General features: G+C 38.7%; 2 protein-coding genes across 5 annotated transcripts in view; both read left to right on the forward strand.

Moving 5' to 3' along the window:
* The first annotated feature begins 1,691 nt into the window (after nucleotides 1–1,691).
* On the forward strand, nucleotides 1,692–19,130 carry LOC129277807 (uncharacterized). Of its 4 annotated transcripts, none has more exons than XM_064110136.1 (11): nucleotides 1,703–2,201; nucleotides 4,654–4,841; nucleotides 5,848–6,025; nucleotides 7,100–7,438; nucleotides 8,505–8,723; nucleotides 9,600–9,665; nucleotides 10,407–10,828; nucleotides 11,512–11,649; nucleotides 12,107–12,327; nucleotides 13,236–13,262; nucleotides 15,388–19,130. In XM_064110136.1, exons 2-11 carry the CDS (start codon nucleotides 4,688–4,690, stop codon nucleotides 16,432–16,434), a joined length of 2,811 nt encoding a protein of 936 aa, XP_063966206.1. In that variant the 5' UTR covers nucleotides 1,703–2,201; nucleotides 4,654–4,687; the 3' UTR covers nucleotides 16,435–19,130. The 4 variants fall into 4 exon arrangements, with proteins under 4 accessions (XP_063966207.1, XP_063966206.1, XP_063966208.1 ...); XM_064110135.1 differs by having other exon boundaries at nucleotides 1,707–2,201; nucleotides 4,686–4,841; XM_064110137.1 differs by lacking the exon at nucleotides 13,236–13,262 and having other exon boundaries at nucleotides 1,692–2,201; nucleotides 4,686–4,841.
* A 1,561-nt stretch (nucleotides 19,131–20,691) lies between these two features.
* LOC129277803 (patatin-like phospholipase domain-containing protein 7) overlaps nucleotides 20,692–24,182 on the forward strand; it is a 46,892-nt gene continuing 43,401 nt past the window's right edge. The window contains exon 1 of the mRNA XM_064110119.1: nucleotides 20,692–20,904. Within this exon, the coding sequence (XP_063966189.1) occupies nucleotides 20,821–20,904 (84 nt within the window). The 5' untranslated portion in view covers nucleotides 20,692–20,820. The remainder of the gene's footprint in view (nucleotides 20,905–24,182) is intronic.

The following is a 24,182-nucleotide window of genomic DNA, read 5'->3' on the forward strand; positions in this document are numbered from 1 at the left end:
TGGAGATGTGACATCATCACCCCCACCTATTATGTGCATAACTGTTTTCACAAAATATTGCTAAACTTTGAAATCATAACTTCGTTATTTCTTATCTGGGGATGTTTCATCAAAGTTGTCAGCACTGACTGAATCTTTTGGACTGAATGGTCATGCAGTTCTGACCATTTCAGTGAAATCCTTGGTTTTGATTGGCTAAGAAGCACTGTCCTCTGACTGTTGCTATGGTAACTGTCGGTGAAAGACAATTTGTCAGTGCTGACAACTTTTATGAAACAGACCTCGGATTTTATGAAATTATCAGCATTTTGCTCGGTGAATTTTACCTTATTTATTGAGATATAAATGTTTTAGGCCCGGTGTATACCCCTCGTGAATTTTAACATAGTAGATTGAAAGTCAATTTAAATACCAGCTGTCAGAGAAAGTGTAACCAATGTGGGATTTCTCCCTTTATTTGGCGCCAAATAAAAATAAAAAAAAGGAGGAGAGACAAAAAAATTGGATGGGGGCCGGGGATGAGAAAGAAAAACAAGAAAGAAAAAGACTCGAAAGTGAATAAAAAAAGGGGGAGGGGAAGAATAATTTTTTTTTTAATGCGCTCATATTGCCTGTTTAATGAAATACATATCCAGTTATGAGATTACGCTTAAAATATTACGTTTTCAAGTACAAAAACATTTCCACTCGCGCTTCGCAGTGAGAAGTGTAGGCCTATATCTTCTTCATGAATGAGACATTTTCAAAGTAACCCTCCTCCTCCCCAACCGTGACAATCGAGATACTATATAGGGCCATAAACTGGAAGTCATTAAATCCTGTAGATTTGTTTATTTTAACCAGGCCCTTCTGAATTTCATCATTCTGTATTACATTTTCACAGCCCTCTGAAGAAAACGGCACGGTCAATTCCCGGGGGGGGCACTCGACCAAAAAAGTAGTAGGGGTGTGCCGCGGGCGAGACAAAAAACGGGGGCCTTGGAGCGGGCTCATAGTAAAAAGGAGGGTCCTCGGAACGGGCTTCGGAACTACAAATGTTTGTGAAAACGGGGGTCCTTGGAACGGGTCGCCTGCGTGCGAGTGCGTATGCATCCCTATGGAACGTACGTGCAGCTAGCTCGACGGCACGACTGACGGGCGCGCTAGCGCAGAGGCGATGGTCGGACAGCGAGCTGCGGCCGCTTTTCACCAAAATTGCGACCGGAACGGCGTAACGGAAAATATGCGAAGCCCTGGAGCGGATTTTTTTCTTCTTTTTTCTCGAGAAGAAGAAAATGCTATGCTCTGGAGCGGCTTTCTTTGTTCTTTTTCTCAATAAGACAAAAATGCTATGCCTCGGAACGGAAATTTGAGTGTAAAAATGGGGGTCCCCTCCGCGGCACATACCCACTATGCATTATATACTGAGTGCCCCCCCCCGGGGGTCAATTTAAAAAATCTAAAGAAATAAAAGCCATCGGGCCACCAAAAAAAAAACATTGCTGAGAACCCAGCGCCTGCAAAGGGAGAAAGGAATGAGGAAAGAAAATGGAAGACAACAGGAGAATAAAAGGAATCGGAAACTGAAGAAAAGGGAGGGGGTGAAAGAAAGAGAGAGGGAGAAAATACTAGGTAAGAAATTTGGACCTGCCGTCCTAACGGTATGCCATCTCGTTTTTTTTCCTTGCAAACAAAAAGAGTGTTGACGCCCTCTCCGTTCGTTGATCGCAAAGCTGCCATGGAGACGATTGCGATGGGATCGTCACTGTCGATGTCGTGAAAATAAATTAATTGGTTAAATATTTTTGGTAATTTAACATATTAATCGCCCAAGGAAACTGTACAATTAGGATGATCATGGAGGTGCTAACTAGCTAGATAATAACTTGCCAAGGGGGTATGATTTCAGAACCAAATAAGCCGCTGCGATCCTATCCAATATCGTGTGACTGAGACTGAGTCAGTGAGTGTACCGTAGCTGTTGGATGCAATATGTGACGCCCTGACCAGCCCGGTGACGACTGGCAAGTTACGCTGGGATATTGGCACTGCGCCGACACGGCCTGAGCCGGGATCAGCTCACTCTCCACAAAAGCCCCATCCACAAGCTCGAATTTCGCTCATCTGCACCACTCATCCTACGAACCTTGAATTGTCAGTGTCGGTGGATCAGCTATTGGCCTTTCGTTTCTTACAGTCTGCCTTGCCCTTGAATAATTAAGGTAGGGTTCTCATCTCTCGGTTTTATTTTTTTTAATTCAAATTGGAATTGGGTTGTGCTCCTACTCTACCTAACTTAGTCCTACTTAGCCTGGAGGCGTCTGGGGAGTGAAAGTAATACTAATATACTGTACGTATGGTCACTCCCCTAACGCCTGGCATTGTGAACTATAGGCTCCTACGTACCGAGGGAAAAGGCAACTAGGCCTATAAAAATGCGCCAAACTGCTAGTTATGTTTAGAATCTGAGGTCACGACTGCTGTACATGGGTAAAATATTGGTTGGCAACGTTTGGCAAAAAATGGATAGTTATGGTTACAAAATGACGAATAAATTATATGAAGTAATAAAAGTAGAAGAGAGTTTACTTACACTTGTTGACATCGCCATCTTTGATCCTTTGTTAATGCAGCCTAGTTTAATTTAGTTACGTGACGCGTATAGAGGGCGGCAAAATCATGAGCGGTGCTAGATTAAAAAGTGCTAAAATGTCCCGCTTCAACCACTGAACTAGAAATACTAGAAGTCGTGTACACCCAAGCAAAACATCGCCGGCGAACTCGATAAGTCACGTGACCGCCGCCATTTTGCTAGGTCAATTGTTCGAGAACGCGCCGTAGAAGGCAAGATGCAATATGTTTTCTCTATGTATTTCTAGTTCAGTGGTTGAAGCGGGACATTTTAGCACTTTTTAATCTAGCGCCGCTCATGATTTTGCCGCCCTCTATACGCGTCACGTAACTAGGTTGCATTAACAAAGGATCAAAGATGGCGATGTCAACAAGTGTAAGTAAACTCTCTTCTACTTTTATTAATTCATATCATTTTGGCGTCATTTTGTAACCATAACTATCCATTTTTTGCCAAACGTTGCCAACCAATATTTTTACCCATGTACAGCAGTCGTGACCTCAGATTCTAAACATAACTAGCAGTTTGGCGCATTTTTATAGTTGCCTTTTTCCTCGATACGTAGGAGCCTATAGTTCACAATGCCAGGCGTTAGGGGAGTGACCATACGTACAGTATATTACTTTCACTCCCCAGACGCCTCCAGGCTAGTCCTAACTGACCTAGGCCTTAGAAGACTAAGTTAACGTAAAAATCATTAGTGCATGCTTACTCTCCACGGAGCCAGGAATTCCTTCCCATTCATCTGCACGTACCGCCAAAAACCTGAAACTTTCACCCCCGAGATTTCTACTTTCCTTCTAAAAAAAAGATCTAGCCCAAAATTGTGTAAATGGAATACAATTTCATTTCCGACATTTATATTACTAAAAGTCTATGGCTATGCTATCGATTTCATTTTAAACAAGAATTCATAAAAAAATGAGAAAAATATTATGTAAAGACGGATTGACTTAGTATTAGTATGCGTGCGTCGCGTAACGTTGGGGAGGAACAATAGGAAACAAGATGCAGCATAAAAATCGGGCAAGTCTCCTCCGTCTTTTCATAATATTTTCCCCATTTTTTTTAGGTATTCTTGTTTAAAAATGAAATCGATAGCGTAGAAATGTCGGAAATGAAGTTGTATCCCATTTACCATGTCATGGTAAATGTCACATCAGATAACTTTGTTGTGTTGTAGTGAGCTAGTGAATGTGTAACCCAGGGAGCTCCGGCCCACGCAGCGGGCGGGAGCCCAGGGGCTTACCGTGTATTTGACCATACTTACGGGACTAGCGTGATTTATGGTCTAAATATTTCTCCAAATGAATTGTGAAAACAGAAATTATGCATTTACCACAATTATATGGATGAAGTTCTTACGAGTGGCAGTTTCCTGACATCGAGGCACAGACTGGAACTTCAAAAAAACGAAAAGTTCTCTCCTTCTACCCCCGTCTCGATCGGCCATTTTTGTTATGAATCGTTCCCTGGGTTACTGAATGTGTGGTATGCATGTATAGTGTGTCGCCAAGATGAGTGGTATATTGCCGAGTTTGTTAAACCTGCTGCACACTGGCGCCGGCCGCACATCAGAGCAGCTACTCTAGTCAATGAAACTTGTCAAAATGATGTTTTTCTAAATTTTAAAACTGATTTTTTTTTAGGCTTGAAAATAGGATAAAAATTAGTACACTTTTAAGTTTTAAGGAGTAGGATTTTTTTCACAATTAATATTAGCAGCTTTGGTCTTTTTGAGTGGGCCTCGAACTGACTCACATTGCATTGAGATCGTACAGTCTTATCCTAAACAGGCTCTTGTCCTCTAAAAGTCTAACCAACTGAGAACTGAACATGCCACCTCCATTGATGATGCTGCCTTGGTTTTAGCAGGAGCTCAAAGTAAATTCAAGGCAATGAACGCTGCTGTTGAAAGATAACTTAACAAGGTTTTATTTAAAGAAAGTCACAGTTCTGATCCTGTCTTCATGAAAAGAAAAATGTAAATGAATCATGTACGATCTAAATTTGATAAACATCATTGTCTTAAATTATTGCAGGTATTTTGCTTCATTTCTTCATTCCTCAACAGAGATGATGATGGGTTCAAACCTCAGGATAGATGAAACATCTTGTGGTCAGGTTGTTTGCCAGCATCCTGCCTGTTGGTATTCCAATCGACGAGTGGAAAGGGGTCTTCCAAGGACTCAATACGTTGAACCAGAAGATAATGGAAATATCTCTGATGGTAAGAGGTTTCTTCACCTTATGTTTTTTTAAGTTATAAATAACTTATAATTAGTGATCTATCTCTTAATTTACTCATGAATTCTCTCACTTTTATGTTGCATTGTATATTTAGTCTTGTTCTACATTTCACAGTAGAATTATTCGACATTTCATAGTAGAATTATTCTACCAAGCTCTACACCAAAGCACGTTTTTGGAAATAAATTTGCACTTTAATATATAAATTCCAATTTTCTTTTAACTTTTCAGTGGTCCTAATTAACGTATATCTATCAAATTTTTGTTTCACTTTTTATTTAACAAATATTCTGGATATCTTTGAACCAATTCAACTAAAGAATAAATACAAGTAATGTTAATCCAACTCTTATTGTATTACACTCTAAAATTCCTTATCACCATTTATACATAAAAAGATTATTGATTCTATTAGCAATTCTTATGGTATACCATCACTCATAGTGTCTAGGTCAATAGACATCACAGTTTTTCATTTGACAAGCTTGAGCAATGTCACATAATTTCCTGGGTTATGATACATCTCATAAAATTTTGTGTTGCAAAGTTGGTACATGTATATAATTTGGATGATGCAAAAAAGATCAGGCTATCAAGGCAAAACAGCACCTTATTTCCCTCCCTTCGAGATGTCATGTATCAAGCCAACAGCAAGCTACATAACATATTACTTGTGATGGTAAATTTGCCAAGAACCTGATTTCTGGGTAATTAGGACCACTAATTTGCGGAAAAACTAAAAGAAAAAATACCTTTATTATAGTTTGTCATGATATTATTAAAAGAGTCACGAATTTCAAATCTGTCTTAAATCATTGGAAGATCTGTTTTTATGAATATGATGATGAAATTTATATTGCATAATGTTTACTGAGGCTGTAGATCTGTATTGAGCTACATGAATGAATTCTTTGAGTTAAGCAATGTTACTTATTTGCATCGTACAATACTACAATGCAATTTAATTATTTTTTTCATTATTGTAGAGGAACTTCCAACACTCAAAGTGCTGAACATGCTTGGAGAGTATGGCTATGACCCTGGCGATCGCTACCCCACCCAGCATCCGTTGCCAAGGAAAAGGCTTCCAAAACCCAGCAGCTTGGATGATGATGATGCGGGGAGGAGTCATTCTGCCCCTGTTATTCGTCAGCTGATAGATCAGTAAGTGTCCAATATAAATTATTATTAACCGTATCAGACATCTGAGCAGGGCAACTTCGAAACATTGTTGCCTGCGTAAGACTGGGATCAAATGGCCGGTCAATAAAATCCCAATTGTTTATCCACGGGCCCAACTTATTGCCCGCTCTGGAAAGTCAATGAAAAAATGCGTGGAAATGTAGCTTGCAATAAAAGGCAGCGCTAACATCCAGGTATTCTACGCGTTTTTGTACGCGTCCTTGAACAGCGCAGTGCTATACGTCATAATGGTAATCAAGTTGAGACAACGCTGGATACTGCGTCCCTAGGCCAGGGACGCGTCGTTTCAATTACGTCACAATGGTAAAGTTCAGAGGCCCAGTCTGCTCAACTTGAGAAACTAGATTCTCATTCTAAAAAATTAAAATATCTAAATTTTAACGATTTTTGCTCTAGATGTCTGATTTGGTTAATAATAGCAATATTGACTGGCCTGGGGGCGAAAGGACATATATCGCCCTCACTAAATTGATATCACCCTCGTCTACGACTCGGGCGATATAAATCTAGTTTGGGCGATATATGTCGTATCGCCCCGAGGCCAGTCAATATTGCTTTATTGTTATCACATTGTTGAGAGCTATTGTAAGGGTTTTAGTCTGTATAGTGATGAGGTTTATAGCCTTACTTTACCTCCTCCAAGATGGACAATATAGAAAAAACATTGTACTTTTTTAAAGTATACATCAATGCATTTGCACTATTCATGATCATCAAATTTCATGCTCCAATTTGTTGTTGACTTTCTTTGAATAGGTTAAATGGAAATGTATCCATGAATTAGATACTATGACATAAATCTAAAATCCAAGTCACAGAAAAGTTTTTATTCTAGTTGTGCTTAGTTTTCACTGTGGATAATAAAATTTTACCTGGCACTAGCACTGACCCCAATGCCAGCTGTCGTCACCAAACTTGATATCGGCCAACGTTGCCACTGTTTTGACTCTAGAATGCCAATTAGAATGCTAAATGGAATAAAAGGGCACCTGGTATGCATGATTCAATATCTAATATTTTCTCTTCCTTCGACAGACCTCAGCAGAATGCACCTAGCTCAGCAGCGAAGCACATGCCCTTCACGCCTCACCAGACGCCCATCAACCGAACACCAATCAACCAAACCCCTACCCAGTCCCAAGGTACACCTCAGAAGGCCAAATCTCCAGCCAAGCAGCGTCCCACCAACAAGTCCGCCCCAGCCCGCACCGTGCCGTTTGGCTACCTGGAGTTTGTGAACGGGGTCAAGAAGGTGGACATGAGAGATTCTCTTGGGTTGGGTGCGGTCAAGCACCAGGGGGTGATACCACAGAATGGCAAGGTCTACGTGTGGTGCCCTGGTCCTCGAGGAAAAGCTGATACCTCACAAGAAAGGTGGGTGGATATTTGTATTCAATTGTTCATAACGGTAAAGTTACATGGGGGCTTAAGTGATTTCGCCCCCAAAATGATCTGAAGAGTCCTGGAAACTTAATGGCCCGAATTCACAAAGGTGGTTTTGAAAACCCACTGTTGAGTCCATGGTTTATGTAGATTTCCTGTATAAATTACGCTTAATTTAGCGCGTATCGGGCGCGTATGTAAGAAATGTCCAATGCTAATGCGCGCTTTTGTCACAGTGCGCCAAATTGACGTCTGTTACCATGGTTAAATACGCTATTTTATTCATGAGTCCACTGTTTTTATTCATGAGTCCACTCTTCAAACAGTGGACTCATGAATAAAATAGCGTATCTAACCATGGTAACAGGCGTCAATTTGGCGCACTGTGACAAAAGCACGCATCAGCATTGGAAATTTTTATACACGCGCCATATACGCGCTAAATTAAGCGTAATTTATACATGAAATCTGCATAAACCATGGACTCAACCGTGGGTTTTCAAAACCACCTTTGTGAATTCGGGCCAATGAATCACCATTTATTGCAAAGTTAAAGCTTATCCAATGATGTAGATTCTGAAAGCAGTAAGTTCTGAAAAGTAGCCCCGAAAATAAGATTTATTCAGCCCAACTGCAAAGAATTTTAAGAACGGTACAATTTCATTGAATTTTAGGGTTATCATTGGGTATTTTGGTAGTTTTGTGTAATTATCATTACCATTATTGTTCTTTGTATATTGTCCCTGTATAAGATGGTATTATACATTATACATGGTATTACATGAATATGTAAAATTAATACTTTTCACGAAATGTATCAAATGACATTTCTCTCTTTAGCATGTGCATTATCAGTTCTTTGGATAAATGTAAGTTAATGTTTTGAAAGTGAAATTTGTATTGCTAACAGTAAATTTCCATGGTTTCTCACCTGCCCATGTGAGGCTGACATGGCGAGAAAATAAATACTTGCCTCTTGCTTGTAATTCATAATCATTATTTCTGTTGTTCACTTGATAGTATAGGTATTCAAATATTGAGCATTGTTGTTTCCCAGGTCTCAAGAGGGTCCTACAATACTAAAGGTCAAACCTAAAGATGTGACAGAGGACATGATCCCAAGGAATCTTGCCAAAAATCAGAACAAGGAGAAGGGTCAAAAGCAGAGGAAATCGCCAAGCTTCCAGACACCGACTGGAGGAAGACCCTACACCCATCCAGCCAGATCACCTCCTCCCCTCACCAGACGGACATTGCCTCAGGATATTGATGAAGGGTAGGTTATGACAGGTGGTTCAATGAAGCGTGGTCTAATCTTGGTCATATTTGGTCAGCATCCTTTAGAAATTGGTGACATGAAAAATGTAATTTGGCATTCAGTCACATTCAGAGTTTTGAATTGAGGGCCCGTCTTACAAAGAGTTATGATTGATCCAATCATCGTAACTCTATGGAAATCCAACAGTGTCATAATTTTTTCTTTAGGAAATTTGTACAATGTCCTTTGAAAAACAGAGAAGCATACTGAATTGTCAAGAAAACAGTTAATGTATGAATATACCTTATAACTAGAAAATACTTTGAAGAAACATGTATTTTAGATGATGACATTGCTGGCTTTCCATAGTTGTGATTGATTGGATCAATCATAACTCTTTGAAAGATGGGGCCCAGATGTTACATACTTTTTTTTGTTTAATTTCCCACATCCCATTGGCACCTGACTGTATCTCCAAATCACTTTCCATCTTGACATTTGTCAGTTCTTTTGCGACAATTAGGACCTCCTCCCATCGCATCATCTCCTCCGCCCCCGTTCTCTCTCTCTCTCTTGCTCTCTGACACTGTCTTTCTCTCTGTCTGTCTGCCTCCCCCTCTGTCTCCTGTATTCTCCCACTCACCCTGCATCCCGATCTTCATGCTTGTCAGTTCCTGTGTCTGTCTATCGCTCAACCTCTCTATTAATTGTGTCTTCTCCTTATCTCTCTATCATTTTTTTCTAGGCTCAGATTGATGAATTTGAAGCTAATTGGATTATTCAAACAATCATTTTACTGTCTTCTCGGGGATAGCCTAGTAATAGATTCAATTATGTAATTTTTGCACTAATATGTATTTACAAGGCTTACATCTCATTTCATCCCTTTTCTAGAATTGCACAGTTACTTCAGTTACCAAGAGAAGTCTTACTTGAACTGGTAGAGCACACCAAAGAGAGGTGAGACACTAAACAAATATGATGACCTGGGGCCTGTTTCATAAAACTTGATACAATAACAAATGTGAAATAATAGTTAAAAGCTACCGAAATCATTAAATATGATTGGCTGATGGTTAGTTTGTTGTAGAAATTGTGCATTTGTTATTATAACACTTCTTTATGAAATGGGATTCAGGTTTCTGTGGCGTATAAGCCACTAAAATTTTATCTTTGCCATCTTAATGTAACTACTATGGCACAATGCTCAACAACCAATCAAAAAGAAGGATTTCATGAAAGATGACCATTTGAAGGCAACGTTGATATAATCGTAACTTTTATGCAACAGGGCCCAGCTATTTGCTCTTATAAAAACCACTGCTGTCTGCGGTATTCGCTTTTATTCTTAAGACATAAATGTGCATGTAGGGTAAGGGTTAAGACAAGGATGAAGATGTTGGCCTTGCATCAAGTTGCAGTTGACATAAAAGACCAAGTAAATAATACAACTGTGAGACAAGCCATAGGCTTTGTGTATGAAAAATTTGAGCTGAACATTATTATTTTCTTTTTTATTTATAGAATTGTACAAATAATTTGGATTAATTCAGAAAATTATATTCAAACCCATTGGTGAAATTACTTTAGTTTGGTTGTAAATTTCATGTCCTCTCTGTTTTTTGTCCTTTACTCTCAGGGATACAGATTTTTTTTTTGCGAAGCAAATTTTATAATGAGTTTCTTTCAATCTTTTCCCAGTGATCTTTTTGACAAGAACAAGGTGGCAATGCTGCTAGAGAAGCTCATGCCTCACATCCATTTTGAGAAGAATGACGTGACCCAGCAGCATCCACCTCCCCTCTTGCCAGTCAATACCCAAGTCCCCTCCCAAAACGTGGCACCATCAGCACCCCTGCACTCCAGTGGAATACTCCGGCAGAAGAAGGTGACGCTATTAGACAGCCGTGATAAGAAGGTGGATCCTTTAAGGGCTCCACCCCCCACAAGGAGTATGCCCTTCTTCCTTGATGAGAGCGGGATGTCGGGAATCACTTCGTCGTCCTACACAAAGCGAGAGAGGCCGGATCATCAGGGGGACGAGGATCGGGAGACAACATTGATATCACCAACGATAGCCTCAGAAGAGTTGACCAAGAGGAAAGCACTTGGACCAATCAGAGGTAAGTTTTTTTAATGATATGGATTATATAGGCTCAACATTTCATTTGATTTTCACATTTCAGTTTCAAAAGTATATACTCTGAAATGGTGAAACTTTTGAGGCAGGCCATATCAAACTTGTTCCACATGCTTTTTTACCAATGCAAATACGGGTAAAGGAACTTCAGATACAAATGTGCAATTCTATGTGACAAGGAAAGACTTTTATTACCTCGGCAGTATTGTATGATTTATTTTACCTTGACAGTATTAAGAATAAAATACAATAGTCTTTCCTTGTCACCTGGAAGTTCCTTTTCCATTATTTGTTTCGGTACAAAAAGATGTGCAACATGTTGGACATCATATATGCTGCAAAACCTCATTTGTAATTCGAAACAATTCCATTAAGATTAAAGGCAACAGATAAGGTACATATTATATCAAGCTGATATATTATCCTTCGATTGGCTGAGAACATCAGAGAATTCGATGATTTTATTTCTATTTATAACAAGTTTTTATGAAACATGGGCCTGTTTAGAATAGTTCTTATTCCCCAAGAATACAAACAATATCTCTGTATATTTATCAAGTTGTTTCAAGAACAATAAAGCTGGAGAATCAGGTCCTTCCTCACTTCATTGCAATAAGTTGTGATGATGTGTGTTAATACATGCATGATTCTATTTGCTTCTCTCAGCGGCACCAACCGAGATGTCCAATTACTCTCGACGTAAGATGACCTCTGTCTCTGCCAAGAGCTTGCCCCCTCTACAGCCTGGTGTGAGGTCCATCAGACCTTTCAACTACACTGCTCAGTCATTTGATCTTGCGCTCAGTAAGTTATATTTTTAATGAAATTGGATGCACAAATGTACAATTATATCTCCCTAAACTTTGCTGTATGTCATATTTCTCGCATACACAATATTTTGTGTACAAAATATAGTACATCAATATTTCATGTTTTAAGATGGGATGAGCAGGAGTTATTTGGATGATATTTTTGTGTTATCATTCACTTGGTATAGGTACTTCAGGCAAGGAAACTTTGCATAACTGTTAAACTTCAGGAAAAGTTTATGCAGCATGGAATATTCTTTGTAAATTCTGGATCTGTGCAGATGCTTTCATTTATCTTTATGATCCCTTATCCTACAATTTGCAAGTGAAAAATGTTTCATATGGATGTTAAGTTGATAAATGAAGTTGTAAACTTACTCATCCAAATAAATGCATTTATGTTATAGAGCTTTTAGGATGACAAAAATTATTTGACTTTTTTTCTCTCCTAGGTCCTCTTACCACACCCGACTACGAGCCTTCCGAGAAGTCATCTAGCCCCTACTCAGGCAGAGCATCCACTGTGTATGTCACCGTCCCCAGCCACCTGTCTGGCCACACCCCTTCCCAGACGCCATGCACAGTGTGTGAGCGCACCCCTATCCCTCCCATACCAACGAGGTTGGGGTCGGCGCACTATTCAACCATCTCCACCGTACCAAGCGACGACTTTGTGAGTATATTCGCTACTAATCATCTTTTCCTAGGGATATTTAGGAGCAAATCATCTTTACTCCATACAATATGCAGTGATGCTGGAATATTCGCAGCAGACGAAATATTTGAGGGCCAAACAAAAGCTTGCCTCATCAATTTTTGAGCCTGATTTGAATGTTCCGGTACCATTGACCACATGGTACAGATGGGCCACTTGGTGATAGCCTTCAATCATCTTATCTCACAAAGTTGGGCATTGTTCATGCATTTTATAGGTAGACTATTTCTCAGGTATATACTTCAATTCATTATTATAGGTTTATGATTGGTTGCAAGATCAATGTGGTAGATAGCGTGTGGACATCATTTTTTTTTTAATTCAAAGTTTCAAATTGTTTTGAAGCTCAAGTTTGAATTAGCAATCCCCATAAAATGTTTTTAATGAAACATAAGCCTCTGATCAGCTGATGTTTATTTTCAATGACAAATAACGTACAAATCTTATGACCTTTGTTTTTTGCTAAACCTTCTTCATTCATGAAAATGATTTCTTATGTGATATATAGCATCCTTTTATTTCTTAACTTTTTTGTGCTTAAACAGTTTGGGGAAAAATTGTTATACCACTTTCCTACTGTAAGCTACCGTACGGTATTGTCTAATAATTATTTAAGCCCTAGTTTAAACTTCCCCTTGATTTAATTCACCATACATTAATGTGCACAATGCTGGATGCCTTTTCACCAAATTCCTGAATGCTCATAAGTGTCCTTTTTCAGTCAAGGCAGCTGATAAACTTGTTCTTCTTCACTCTTCTCCATAAAACAATAATATGTTTGAAAAATCTATATCATATCATGCATTCCATTGGTTCATGTTTTCTTTTTATATTTGTCTCTTTCATTGCACCATAAAACCCATTAGCCGGAGTTGCATTGGGTTGACTTTGAGGTAAAGGTGTTTGCTTGTGGTACTGTTGTGTTGCACATTGTGAACAATTTTTGCTTAATGCAAATATTAGTTCAAATTCCTTTTTTATGCGACAGAAAGAGATATATAGTCAATATTACAATTGATTAGGAACTTTAATACATGGTTGCCCATTCACCTACATTTACAATTAATTGTACATTTGGTTATTTTATGTCACAAGGCCTATGACCAATAATATTCCTTTATAAAGGAACCAAAACCCAAGATGAGAAGCAATCTTATTGGAAAGAGTAAAATAAGAGGAACAATCTAAAACAAGTTTCATCAAAATCGGTTGAGAAATAAGCAAGTTTAAAAAGTCTTGTTGTACTTTCTATAGGGATCCTCAAATTGGCAAACGTGCAGTCAGGCACGCCGGCCCCTCGCCGACACTATATAACCCGTGCGCAGCAGCGTCTTTGCTCATTGCCTGACGAAGTCTAGCAGCTTGCAGACGAAACGTCGCTTTCCAACTACGTTTGATACATCGTGAGACAACTGGTTATTTCTTCTACTCAACTCTCCATTTGTTTTGTACACAATTTTTCAGATTTTCCCTATTATCTTTAAAATTGCATATTGCCTCATTTTGAGCATACCTTATGTCATGGAAAAATATATTTCACACCATATATGTCAAAGTCAGGGGGAGATGATGTGAAACATGTAAAATAAAGGGGAAAATCTGAAAATTTGTGTACAAAACAAATGGAGGGTTGTCCACAAAATCAGCAATTTTGAAGCATGTTTGCCAATTTGAGAATCCCCATAGAAAGTACAACAAGACATTTCAAACGTCCATAAAACTTGCCTATTTCATAACCAATTTTGATGAAAATTGTTTTAAATTGTTCCTCTTGTTTTAATCTTTCCAATAAGGTTGCTTATCTTCTTGGGTATTGGTTTCCTTTAATCAAATATTGACCCAATGCAATTTTGTCCTCAAGCCATCTTGCATGTGTTTGAGATCTCCAACTGGTGCATCTCTGACAAATCTGAGTATGCGTATCCCTATGTCCTCTGAGAGAGGGTGCTATGAGATTATAACATATGCATAGGTCTATTTGTAGCAAGTAGCAAAATAAATAGTGTCAGGTTATTTCCTGCATACTTAACTACTTTGTCAAGAATATTATTTTAATGAAAAAAAAAAAAAGTATTTGCACAATAAAGGGAGCACCCGTTTGCTGTGAGATAGCACACACATAATTTATAAGAAATGTAGTAGTGACCTTCTGGATCCTATTCACCATTGATTTCAAAAGCTGTAAGAATATATTCTGTGCTTGGATTGTGAGTCAAAGTTTTCCTGATGGATTGTGTATTTTGAAACCCCCAAATCTCTTCAAGTTTGAAAGCGAATTATTGTTGTTACCATTGCTGAAATCTGTTTATTCTTTTTATAAGTGATCAAAATTCGACTATAGAATTAATTTTGCTTTTGATTTTTGGTTCCTAGAATAGTTATTTGTTTGATTTTTCATATTTACATTTTTTAATAGATAGTAATCAAATATATTTTCATGATGAATCAAAAGAAAACAAACAAACTTTCAGGATTATATACATGTAGATGTACATACATAGTATTTTTGCTAAACTAATTCTAATCACGTATGAATGTTTTATTGGACACCCAATTTTGTCACAGACTATTTTGTAGTTTGATTTATTGTTGATGTGTCATTCTGTATTTGTGTCCATGTACATGTACACAAGCATGATTTGTATTTATTGTGTTTGTATAAGAAAGCAAATCAAACATTGTGGCTAAAATTTACAGAAGAAGTTTTAACTAGAAGGGGGTACAAACCTCTTGTTTAATGAATCTAAAATAAATGTATGTTGTCCTTGTGTGCACCAACAGCGATGGAATTGTTGGACTATGTTCAGTGTACACTGTATATATGCAAGCTTGGAAACCTTGATTAGGGTTTAAACGTCTTTTGGGAATTGGGGCCTTAATGAAAACTTTGCTTTCTATATTGCTGGTAGACATTTATTATTTTCTTACCAAGGATGATTCAAGTTGTTCTTCTACAACAGTATAGTAAGTTCATTATTTTATAATCAACCTTATTTTCATCTCTATTATTTCTCCCAGAATGCAATTCGTGAGGGTGCTCCAACCCATGTGTTCCGAGTACCGTATGCTATGTCAGATGAAGTTAAACAAGGAAGTTATCCTGATGATTTACCATCAATTAACAAAGTCCTGGACCAGGTGAATATTGTCAACCTGCCTCCTGGCAGTACAATAGCACCTTCCTCGGTAGAACCGGATACCCCTGCAGCAGGCGACAAGGCTGAGCAATACAACGTCCCCCAGGATCGACCCATAGGAACTGCCAGTACAGACACCAGAGGCACCTATTCCGTACAGAGCTCTGCCAAGCCACCAGAATCCAACACTCCTTATGATGCTGCCACGAGTGTTATGGCACAAGCATCAGAGAAGGCCATAGGGTCGCCACTGGCTCTGGATACCCCGCTGCCAACAGCACCAACGCCGGAGGTGTGGCCTGTGGTGGATGAGAGGGAGTACATGAACTCTCCTGAGCGGAAGAATGACAGGTTGTCCAACAAGAAGATTGATATGATCCTTGCCCCGGTAGCGCCTCCGCCTTCCCCAGAACCGGCTGGTATGGACGTTGACTATGACATCCAGGAAATGAGCAACAAGAGTACTGCGACACTTTCTCTGACACCTCTGGCAGAAGAGGAAGAGGAGGAGGAGGGGGAAGAGGATGAAGATGCTTGGGCTCCTAGAGCACACCAACAGCTTGTCGATAGTCCTGTTGAACCAGTGGCTGGTCAAGCCAAGGAGGTGGGAAGCACAGAGACCAATGTTGCAGATACTGAGAGGACAGGTACCCGTTCTGGAGATCAAGAAACTCACAAACAATCTGTCCAAGAGGAACAAGCATCCCAAGATCGGAATCCAGAAGCAGAAGGGCAGGACATTATTGATTCAAACCTTGGGCAGGACTCCTTAAAACCTCTAATAGAAGAAGCTGCTGAGGATGTCCCAGTTGCCTCTGATAGCAACCAAGTAGAGCAAAAACAACCTAATCAGGAGAGCACCGAACAAAATGACACAGATGCAGAGTCACACGAACAAAGTAGCAATGATCAAACTGCGCCTACCTGAATAAGATGCAACTGATCAATTTCAAGAGACATTCTAAATAGTAAATAGTGAATATTTTCAAGAAGATAATTTTATGGTATTGAATATATTTTTGCAGAAATATGTGGATAAATCCATATGAAAACCTTAATACTAACTGTTTGACTCTTTTGAAATGCTATTACAATTGCCGTACATTATGTTATTTACTTTTTTCTTTATTGCTTTCCATTATTGTTGAGCATATACTTACAAATAAACTGTATTAATTCATTCAGGAATTAAGAAGGTAATACTCCATATGAAATATTTTATGACAAGATTGCAGATGTGCAGCTGTATGGAATAATTTGTATACTGTAATACCGCTATTTGAGTCTTCACACAAAGTTGAGCATTGTGTACCTCAGTACCGAGATGGCAGTAGGCTTGCCTAATGGCAATCTTTCATATTCTTTCCTGGATCTTTAATCATTGTCAATTGTCATATCAGTTCCAGTTAAAGATGGTTGAAGGTATGAAATTGTTGTTTTCATTGACTTCACACAAAGTATTTATTCTGTAATACACTTGCCTGTTTCAATGCAAAATAGAGTAAAGATCTTTAAATGAATTGAGATTGTGTTGCAATGTTCACTGTACATCTAAACGTCTTGACAGCACTAGTTGATGTAACAAGTTTATTTCATGGATATCAATTTGCACTGCCCACTCTATTGCTTTAATTTGGTTTGTATGCTTCCAACTATATTCTTACCAGGGGGGTGTTTGACAAAGAGTTAAGTATGACCTAGAGTCACACTTAAATGTCCAGTTGCATGCAGAATAATAATAATAGCTGGATTTATAAAGCGCTTTTTGCCTGAGGATAAAAAAGCGCTGCTATTATAACTCCAGATTTAGCTCGAGCTACCATCACCGGCGCTCAGTACATTCAAGGAAATAATCCTGCCGGGTACCCATTCACCTCACCTGGGTCGAGTGCAGCACATTGTGGATAAATTTCTTGCTGAAGGAAAACACGCCATGGCTAGGATTCGAACCCACGACCCTCTGAAAGGCGAGAATCAGAACCACTAGACCACGACGCCCCCATTATATTGATGATGTTAGCATTCTAGGAATTCCTCCTGCCAATAACCATTTAACACCAGGGTAGAGAGTGGCAAATTCAGATTAGTGTCTATCCAAAAGGAAATGAGAACTAAAAGAATACTAGAACAATTAAACTTTTTACTCAATATCCGAATGCTACATATCTAAGAGATAAAAGGCATCACCGCATTGGCCCAATCAAGCTATAAAGAGGATGCACGCTAAGTACTGAATCAATTAGATTGTGCATTAAATAATCATGTGTGCATCCCCACTAAGTCAGAATTTAAGTCACATTTAATTCTTTGTGAAACACCCCCAGGTATCCATTACTTCACCATGGCAGAGATAGGCAAATATAAATAAATGTCTTGCCAATGGACATAATGCAGTGGTTGTTGAATCATGTACCATGTATTCCATGTTACTTATATGATTAGACCATGATGACTTTTACTATATTTTCATATCATGGAGATTGAAATGACAATAGAGGTGTATATTTGTTTGATGCTGCACATAAAGTGGTCAACAGATAAAATGTCCTTCCATTTTATACAGTATTAATTTAAACCGTCCAATATATTTTTACTATTTGATACATTATCAATTTTCTTCCTTTTTGTATTCATCCGTCCAATATATTCTATTAAATATGCTACTTTTTACATTGTCTATATTGTGTACAATAGTTAATTGTATTTGTATATGGGATCAATATTGGAATATTAACTAATAATTGTATTGACAATTTTCAAATGAACTAAACCTGAATAGTATTCTTTTGAAACTTTTTAAGAGAAGATAGTATCTATGCAGTTGAATCTGTACTGAGTGTTATATGCTTGTTTTAACTAATTTATATCTTAATCAATTCCATGTGCTCCATATTGAAAAAATAAAGAGTGTATCCCAAAAAACGTGAAACATATTGCCAGGGATAGATATTTTTTCTAATCAAGTATATTTTTGTTTCAAAGTTGACACAGAATGAGGGGAATCTCCTTAATTTGAGACCTTATTCTTAGTGGATGTGCACGGCACTAGATAATGACCAATAAAAACAGGTCTGACAAATGAATCTTGACTAATTTTTTTTGCACAACTTGAATTTGACATTGAAATTTACTATCCCTCAAATTGCCCATTGATGCAAAAAAAAATACCCACATATTAAGCTATCAAAATCAAGGAGAAAAGCTGAATTTTATGAACATATCAGTCAGTTAGCTGTGCTGTTATTAAAGTCGATGAGATCCTTGGCGTCCTGATTTTTTTCTGGGACACACTATGAATTCAGAACTAATCCTTTAATATCTTGCCTGATATTTTTAAGTCACATTGTGTATACCAGTGTGATATGGATTTCTTTCATCAGTACCTGGACTATTTATAACCTGCTGAACAAATCTTGAAGGGTTTTACATTAAGTCTCCAAAACAAGAAATGTATATTTGTATCAAATTTAAATGATATGATTATGACCCGTGACTCCATCAACACGCCATTGCTTGTCTTTAACTTTCATTGAAAGGTAACAAGTCTCCTAGCTGGATCAAGTTTTTGTATATTGATGCAGATGAATAAATGAACAAGATTCCTCATTCATTGCCACTACAAGATATCACCTTTTGTAATGTTTTGCCTTTCTTTCAAATGATGCATGAGCGACACTGGGGAGAAATGCTGACTTTCAAGTTCAAGTCCATAAGTGGGAAAGAATCAAACCAGGGAGCGTAGCATTGACAAATATCATAAAAATTGGATGTTAAATTGTTCATGATTCTCATAATTTCACAAAATGGTTATCAATATGCACAGCATGGGTGATATGCAAATTAGAGAGTTGGTGATAATACTCAACTGATATTCTCATATTTTACTATGAAATACAAAACTTCTGTAGATTTTATGATAAAAAAAAGTTGATTTAATCAGTTAAATTACAATAATGAGGATTCTACATATTCAAGGATATGATCAAAATCCCAGGATCAAAATATGAGTTACCCAATTAAAAAGCTTGAAAATGAAATGTAGAACATGCAAAAGAAACAGTGTGCGATGTCATCAGCTCCCTCATTTGCCTAATTTGAGCAATAAAACTTTTTGTGTGTGAATAAATCATGGACCTATTGGTGATGAAATTTCCAGAAATACAATCTATAATGTATGCCTCTTATCTTGCAACTCTTGGGATTTATTACCTTTTTTCACATTATGCATGTATATTAGTTGATATTTCTTCAAAAAGGGGGGGGGGAGTCTCTGGTATATATATTTCTTTAAAAAAAAGTAATTGATTTATGTGATGTGAAATGTGTGTTTGGGAGAAAGAAAGAGCTAGAAAGAGGCAGAGAAAATGAAAGGAGGGGGAGATGGTGAATCAGAGCAAAATTAACTCATTATAGGACCCACCCCCTCAAAGATCACCCTAATATTGCCCCATCAATATAGCTATATGATATTGCTGTGGGAACATAAAAATTAAAAGAAATTCAAGGTCCACCCCATAACATCAATTGATTTAAATCGTCACAGAAATTGTTCACACAAGCATATAGCACTGAAATTTTCATCGAAAAATGTATAAGACACAATTCCCCTTCACAAAAATGAGTATGTGCAAATATACTGGTCAAGTGAGCACAATATATCACCGTATAAAAATATATGTTTCTTTCATATTTTCTTACATGAAAAAAAAATTCTAGTGGATGATGAGTAAGATTTTACATTTCCTATGAATGTTCAGGCCAAGTTATTCATCAATGAAGAAAATAGAGGAAATATGTGATATAATCATGAGCAAAAGCTAAGTTTGTGATAGATCATAATTTTACAGGGGCCGCGGAACCGGGGGGCTGGGGGGGGGGGCTTCAGCCCCCCCCCCCCACTTTTTCCCAAAACCGTGTACAAAAACCTAAAATTGACCATATGACCGGGCCATATGATTGCATGATTTTTAGCATGGTCAGCCCCCCCCCCCCCCCCCACTTTGAAAACCGTTCCGCGGCCCCTGCGTTATATCATATATATTTCTCCCTTTTCTTTTTTTCCCTTTTCTTTTTCTTGGTAGTGAAAATTTTGGAGAAGCACCCAATTATGCACCAGTCCCACTCCTCAAAATAAAGATGAAAATTATACGAATTCTAGTCCTTGTACGAACGCAATATTTGCATTGATCATAAAAAACGAGCTAGCTGGCCACTGCGCTAGTCTTCTCGATCTCATCTCAGCTCCGTTATTTTTTGCGTTGTCGATCGTCTGACTCGTACTCGTCTGACTGACCCGATTCGCAGAGCAGAAAAGATGGATGAAGATAACGATATAGAAATGGATGAAAATGGCTTTTTGCCGCCAAGTACTTACTACTTTGACACCCAATATACGACAGTAAGTAAATAATCTTGGTTGCATCCATTAATAAGCTTGTAAAATGTGTGTTTTGAGACTTTAAACATTGTTGCAAGTTTTATTGGTGTGTCCCACATATTGAAAAAAATGTTGGGCCCTTGGGTAAAATAATTATTACGAATACGATCGATATTGCATTTGATTAAAAAAATTGTTCATGCCATACGTTGTTAAATTTAAGTATAAGTTCGTATAGTAAATGAATAATATGAAAAATGCGAAGAAAAATAAGATGAGGAAGAAGGAAAAGGTTGACATGGATTTGGAGGAGGAAGAACATGAAGAAGAGGACTCGGCCTCAGGCTCACTCCTACTCCTCGTATGGCAGTGAGTCCAAACTTCGCGCGTGTCCATACTTCGCGGACGGTCATTATTTTAAAAACTAGCCAATATCCTTAAAATCTGACATCATCAACGTGAAAAGCGATCTAAAATTACCCTTCGGTGTAAGTTTCTTAAGGATGAGTTTAGTATTCATGAAAATATTGACAAAAGATCGGCAAATTTGTCACCGTTAGCGCCCGTTTTGAAGAAATCTGATATTCTCAACAGGCATCACGATATCACCATTTTGCAAGCAGAAATCATCAAAAACGTGAGTTAAATGTGGTGCTAACCGATTCTATAGCATTTTGCCATCAATCTGATATAAATATTTCACTTTTTGAGCCTGAGTTTTTGTTTTAATCTTCACAAAAACTTTGGTCCGCGAAGTTAGGTCACACTTTTTCAGAACGGTTTTCCAGCACAGCGCGCATTCACCGATCGGAATAGAATTTTGAGATCGCGATACCGGCGAAACCCCTTGACCTACTTTACATTTTCGTCCTTAATTTTATAGTTTACGATCTTGCCGTCAATGTGGTAACTATTTCTTGAATTGGTTTTGTATAAATTATGAATATTTTGTGAACAAATTTAAGCCTGATGAATATTTTTGAAAAGTCTGCGAAGTTTGGACACCCCATCATACCAATGAGGTCCAAACATTAACATGTATGGACCTCATAGGCGACAATGCGTTAAAAACAGGTTAGAAGTCCTGCACCCAAGTATTTTTATGATATTAGTGATTATTACTCGAAAAATGCAAGCTTTGTCCTCATTTGTTTAGCATTTATTAAAAAATTGCCCATTAACTATAATCCTACTCATACTTTAAATGTAAAGGGAAACTTACATTTGAGTCCTTTTTCGATCTTTTCTTGGCAGTCAGTCCGGTCCCGTCGAGTGCGATCAAAGCGGTACGAAGCCGATTTTCAGATCACGTGATACGAGTAGTCATCACCTGATCGATCGACTATCCTTTTTTAAAGACCGCAACAATTATAAATTTTATTATAAAATATATATAGAATAAATAATTGCATGATATTATATATATTTCTACAATTAAAAATATTTTGTGATATAAATTTAATATTTGACGTAAAAATTGCTATTTAACAAAATATTTATTAAAAAATAAAAAATCAAACAAAATAAAAAACGCCTTGGACACAGTGCAAAAAACCTAACAATTTGGCCGCGTTCTTAACAACTATCGTAAGGGGCGCTCTATTTATAAATAAAAAAGAATGTACAGCTGTCTACCGCGACGTGGTTTGTCGCAAGATTTGGGACAAATCCGAGGGAATTCTTGAGAAAATACATCAAAAGAACTGGTGAGTACCGATTAAACATTATCAAAGTAGTAAATAGGTTATACATAACTTGTAGATATATATTTTAAATTGATATTGATGCTTAGTTCCAAGCTAGGGCGGCCCAAATGTGCGTGAGTGGAGTCCCAGTTTATTAACACGGGTAAGTATTGGGGTGTCGCCTAGAGTGCTCAGGCTCAGGAAGAGCAGCCAGCCAGTTAACCCAGGGATCTCCAGCCTGCTGTGCGGGCCGGAGCCGCGGGGGGGGGGGGGGGGGGGGGGGGGTTGGGGCACTCGACCAAAAAAGTAGTAGGTGTGTGCCGCGGGCGAGACAAAAAACGGGGGCCTTGGAGCGGGCTTATTGTAAAAAGGAGGGTCTTCGGAACTACAAATGTTTGTGAAAACGGGGGTCCTTGGGCTTGGAACGGGTCGCCTGCGTTTGAGTGCGTATGTATCCCTATGGAACGTGCATGCAGCTAGCCCGTTGGCACGACTGCCGGGCGCGCTAGCGCAGAGGCGATGGTCGCCAGCGCTCTGCGGCCGCTTTTCACCAAAATTGCGACCGGAACGGCGTTACAGAAAATATGCGAAGCTTTGGAGCGGATATCTTTCTTCTTTTTTCTCGCTAAGAAGAAAATGCTATGCTTTGGAGCGGCTTTCTTAGTTCTTTTCCTCAATAAGACAAAAATGCTATGCCTTGGAACGGAAATTTGAGTGTAAAAATGGGGGTCCCCTCCGCGGCACATACCCACTATGCATTATATACTGAGTGCCCCCCCCCCCCCGGGGCCGGAGCCCAGGGGCTTACCGTGTATTTGACCATACTCACGGGACTATCGTGATTTATGGTCTAAATATTTCTCCAAATGAATTGTGAAAACAGAAATTATGCACTTACCGCGATTATATGGATGAAGGTCTAACGAGTGGCAGTTTCCTAACATCGAGGCACAGACTGGAACTTCAAAAAAACAAAAAGTTCTCTCCTTCTACCCCAGTCTCGATCGGCCATTTTGTTACGATTCATAACAAAAATGGCTGATCGAGACGGGGGTAGAAGGAGAGAACTTTTCGTTTTTTTTTGAAGTTCCAGTCTGTGCCTCGATGTCAGGAAACTGCCACTCGTTAGACCTTCATCCATATAATCATGGTAAGTGCATAATTTCTGTTTTCACAATTCATTTGGTGAAATATTTAGACCATAAATCACGCTAGTCCCGTGAGTATGGTCAAATACACGGTTAGCCCCTGGGTTACCAGCAAGTGAGATGAGAGAGAGGAAGATGATCGAGAAGGCCGAAGGACAGGAAAGAGGAGGCTGGGTAAAACTAAAGGAGACAGAGGAATAGCGTCCCAGGGGGGTGGGGGGTACTCGACCAAAAAAGTAGTAGGTATGTGCCGTGGATGAGACAAAAAACGGGGGCCTTGGAGCGGGCTTATTGTAAAAAGGTTGGTCGATCCTCGGAACGGGCTTCGTAACTACAACTGTATGTGAAAACGGGGGTCCTTGGAACGGGTCGCCTGCGTGCGAGTGCGTATGCATCCCTATGGAATGTGTATGCAGCTAGCCCGGTGGCACGGTCGCCGGGTGTGCTAGAGCAAAGGCGATATGGT

Source organism: Lytechinus pictus, chromosome 15, assembly GCF_037042905.1.
Source record: "Lytechinus pictus isolate F3 Inbred chromosome 15, Lp3.0, whole genome shotgun sequence".
In the NCBI taxonomy this organism is placed as follows: Eukaryota; Metazoa; Echinodermata; class Echinoidea; order Temnopleuroida; family Toxopneustidae; genus Lytechinus; species Lytechinus pictus.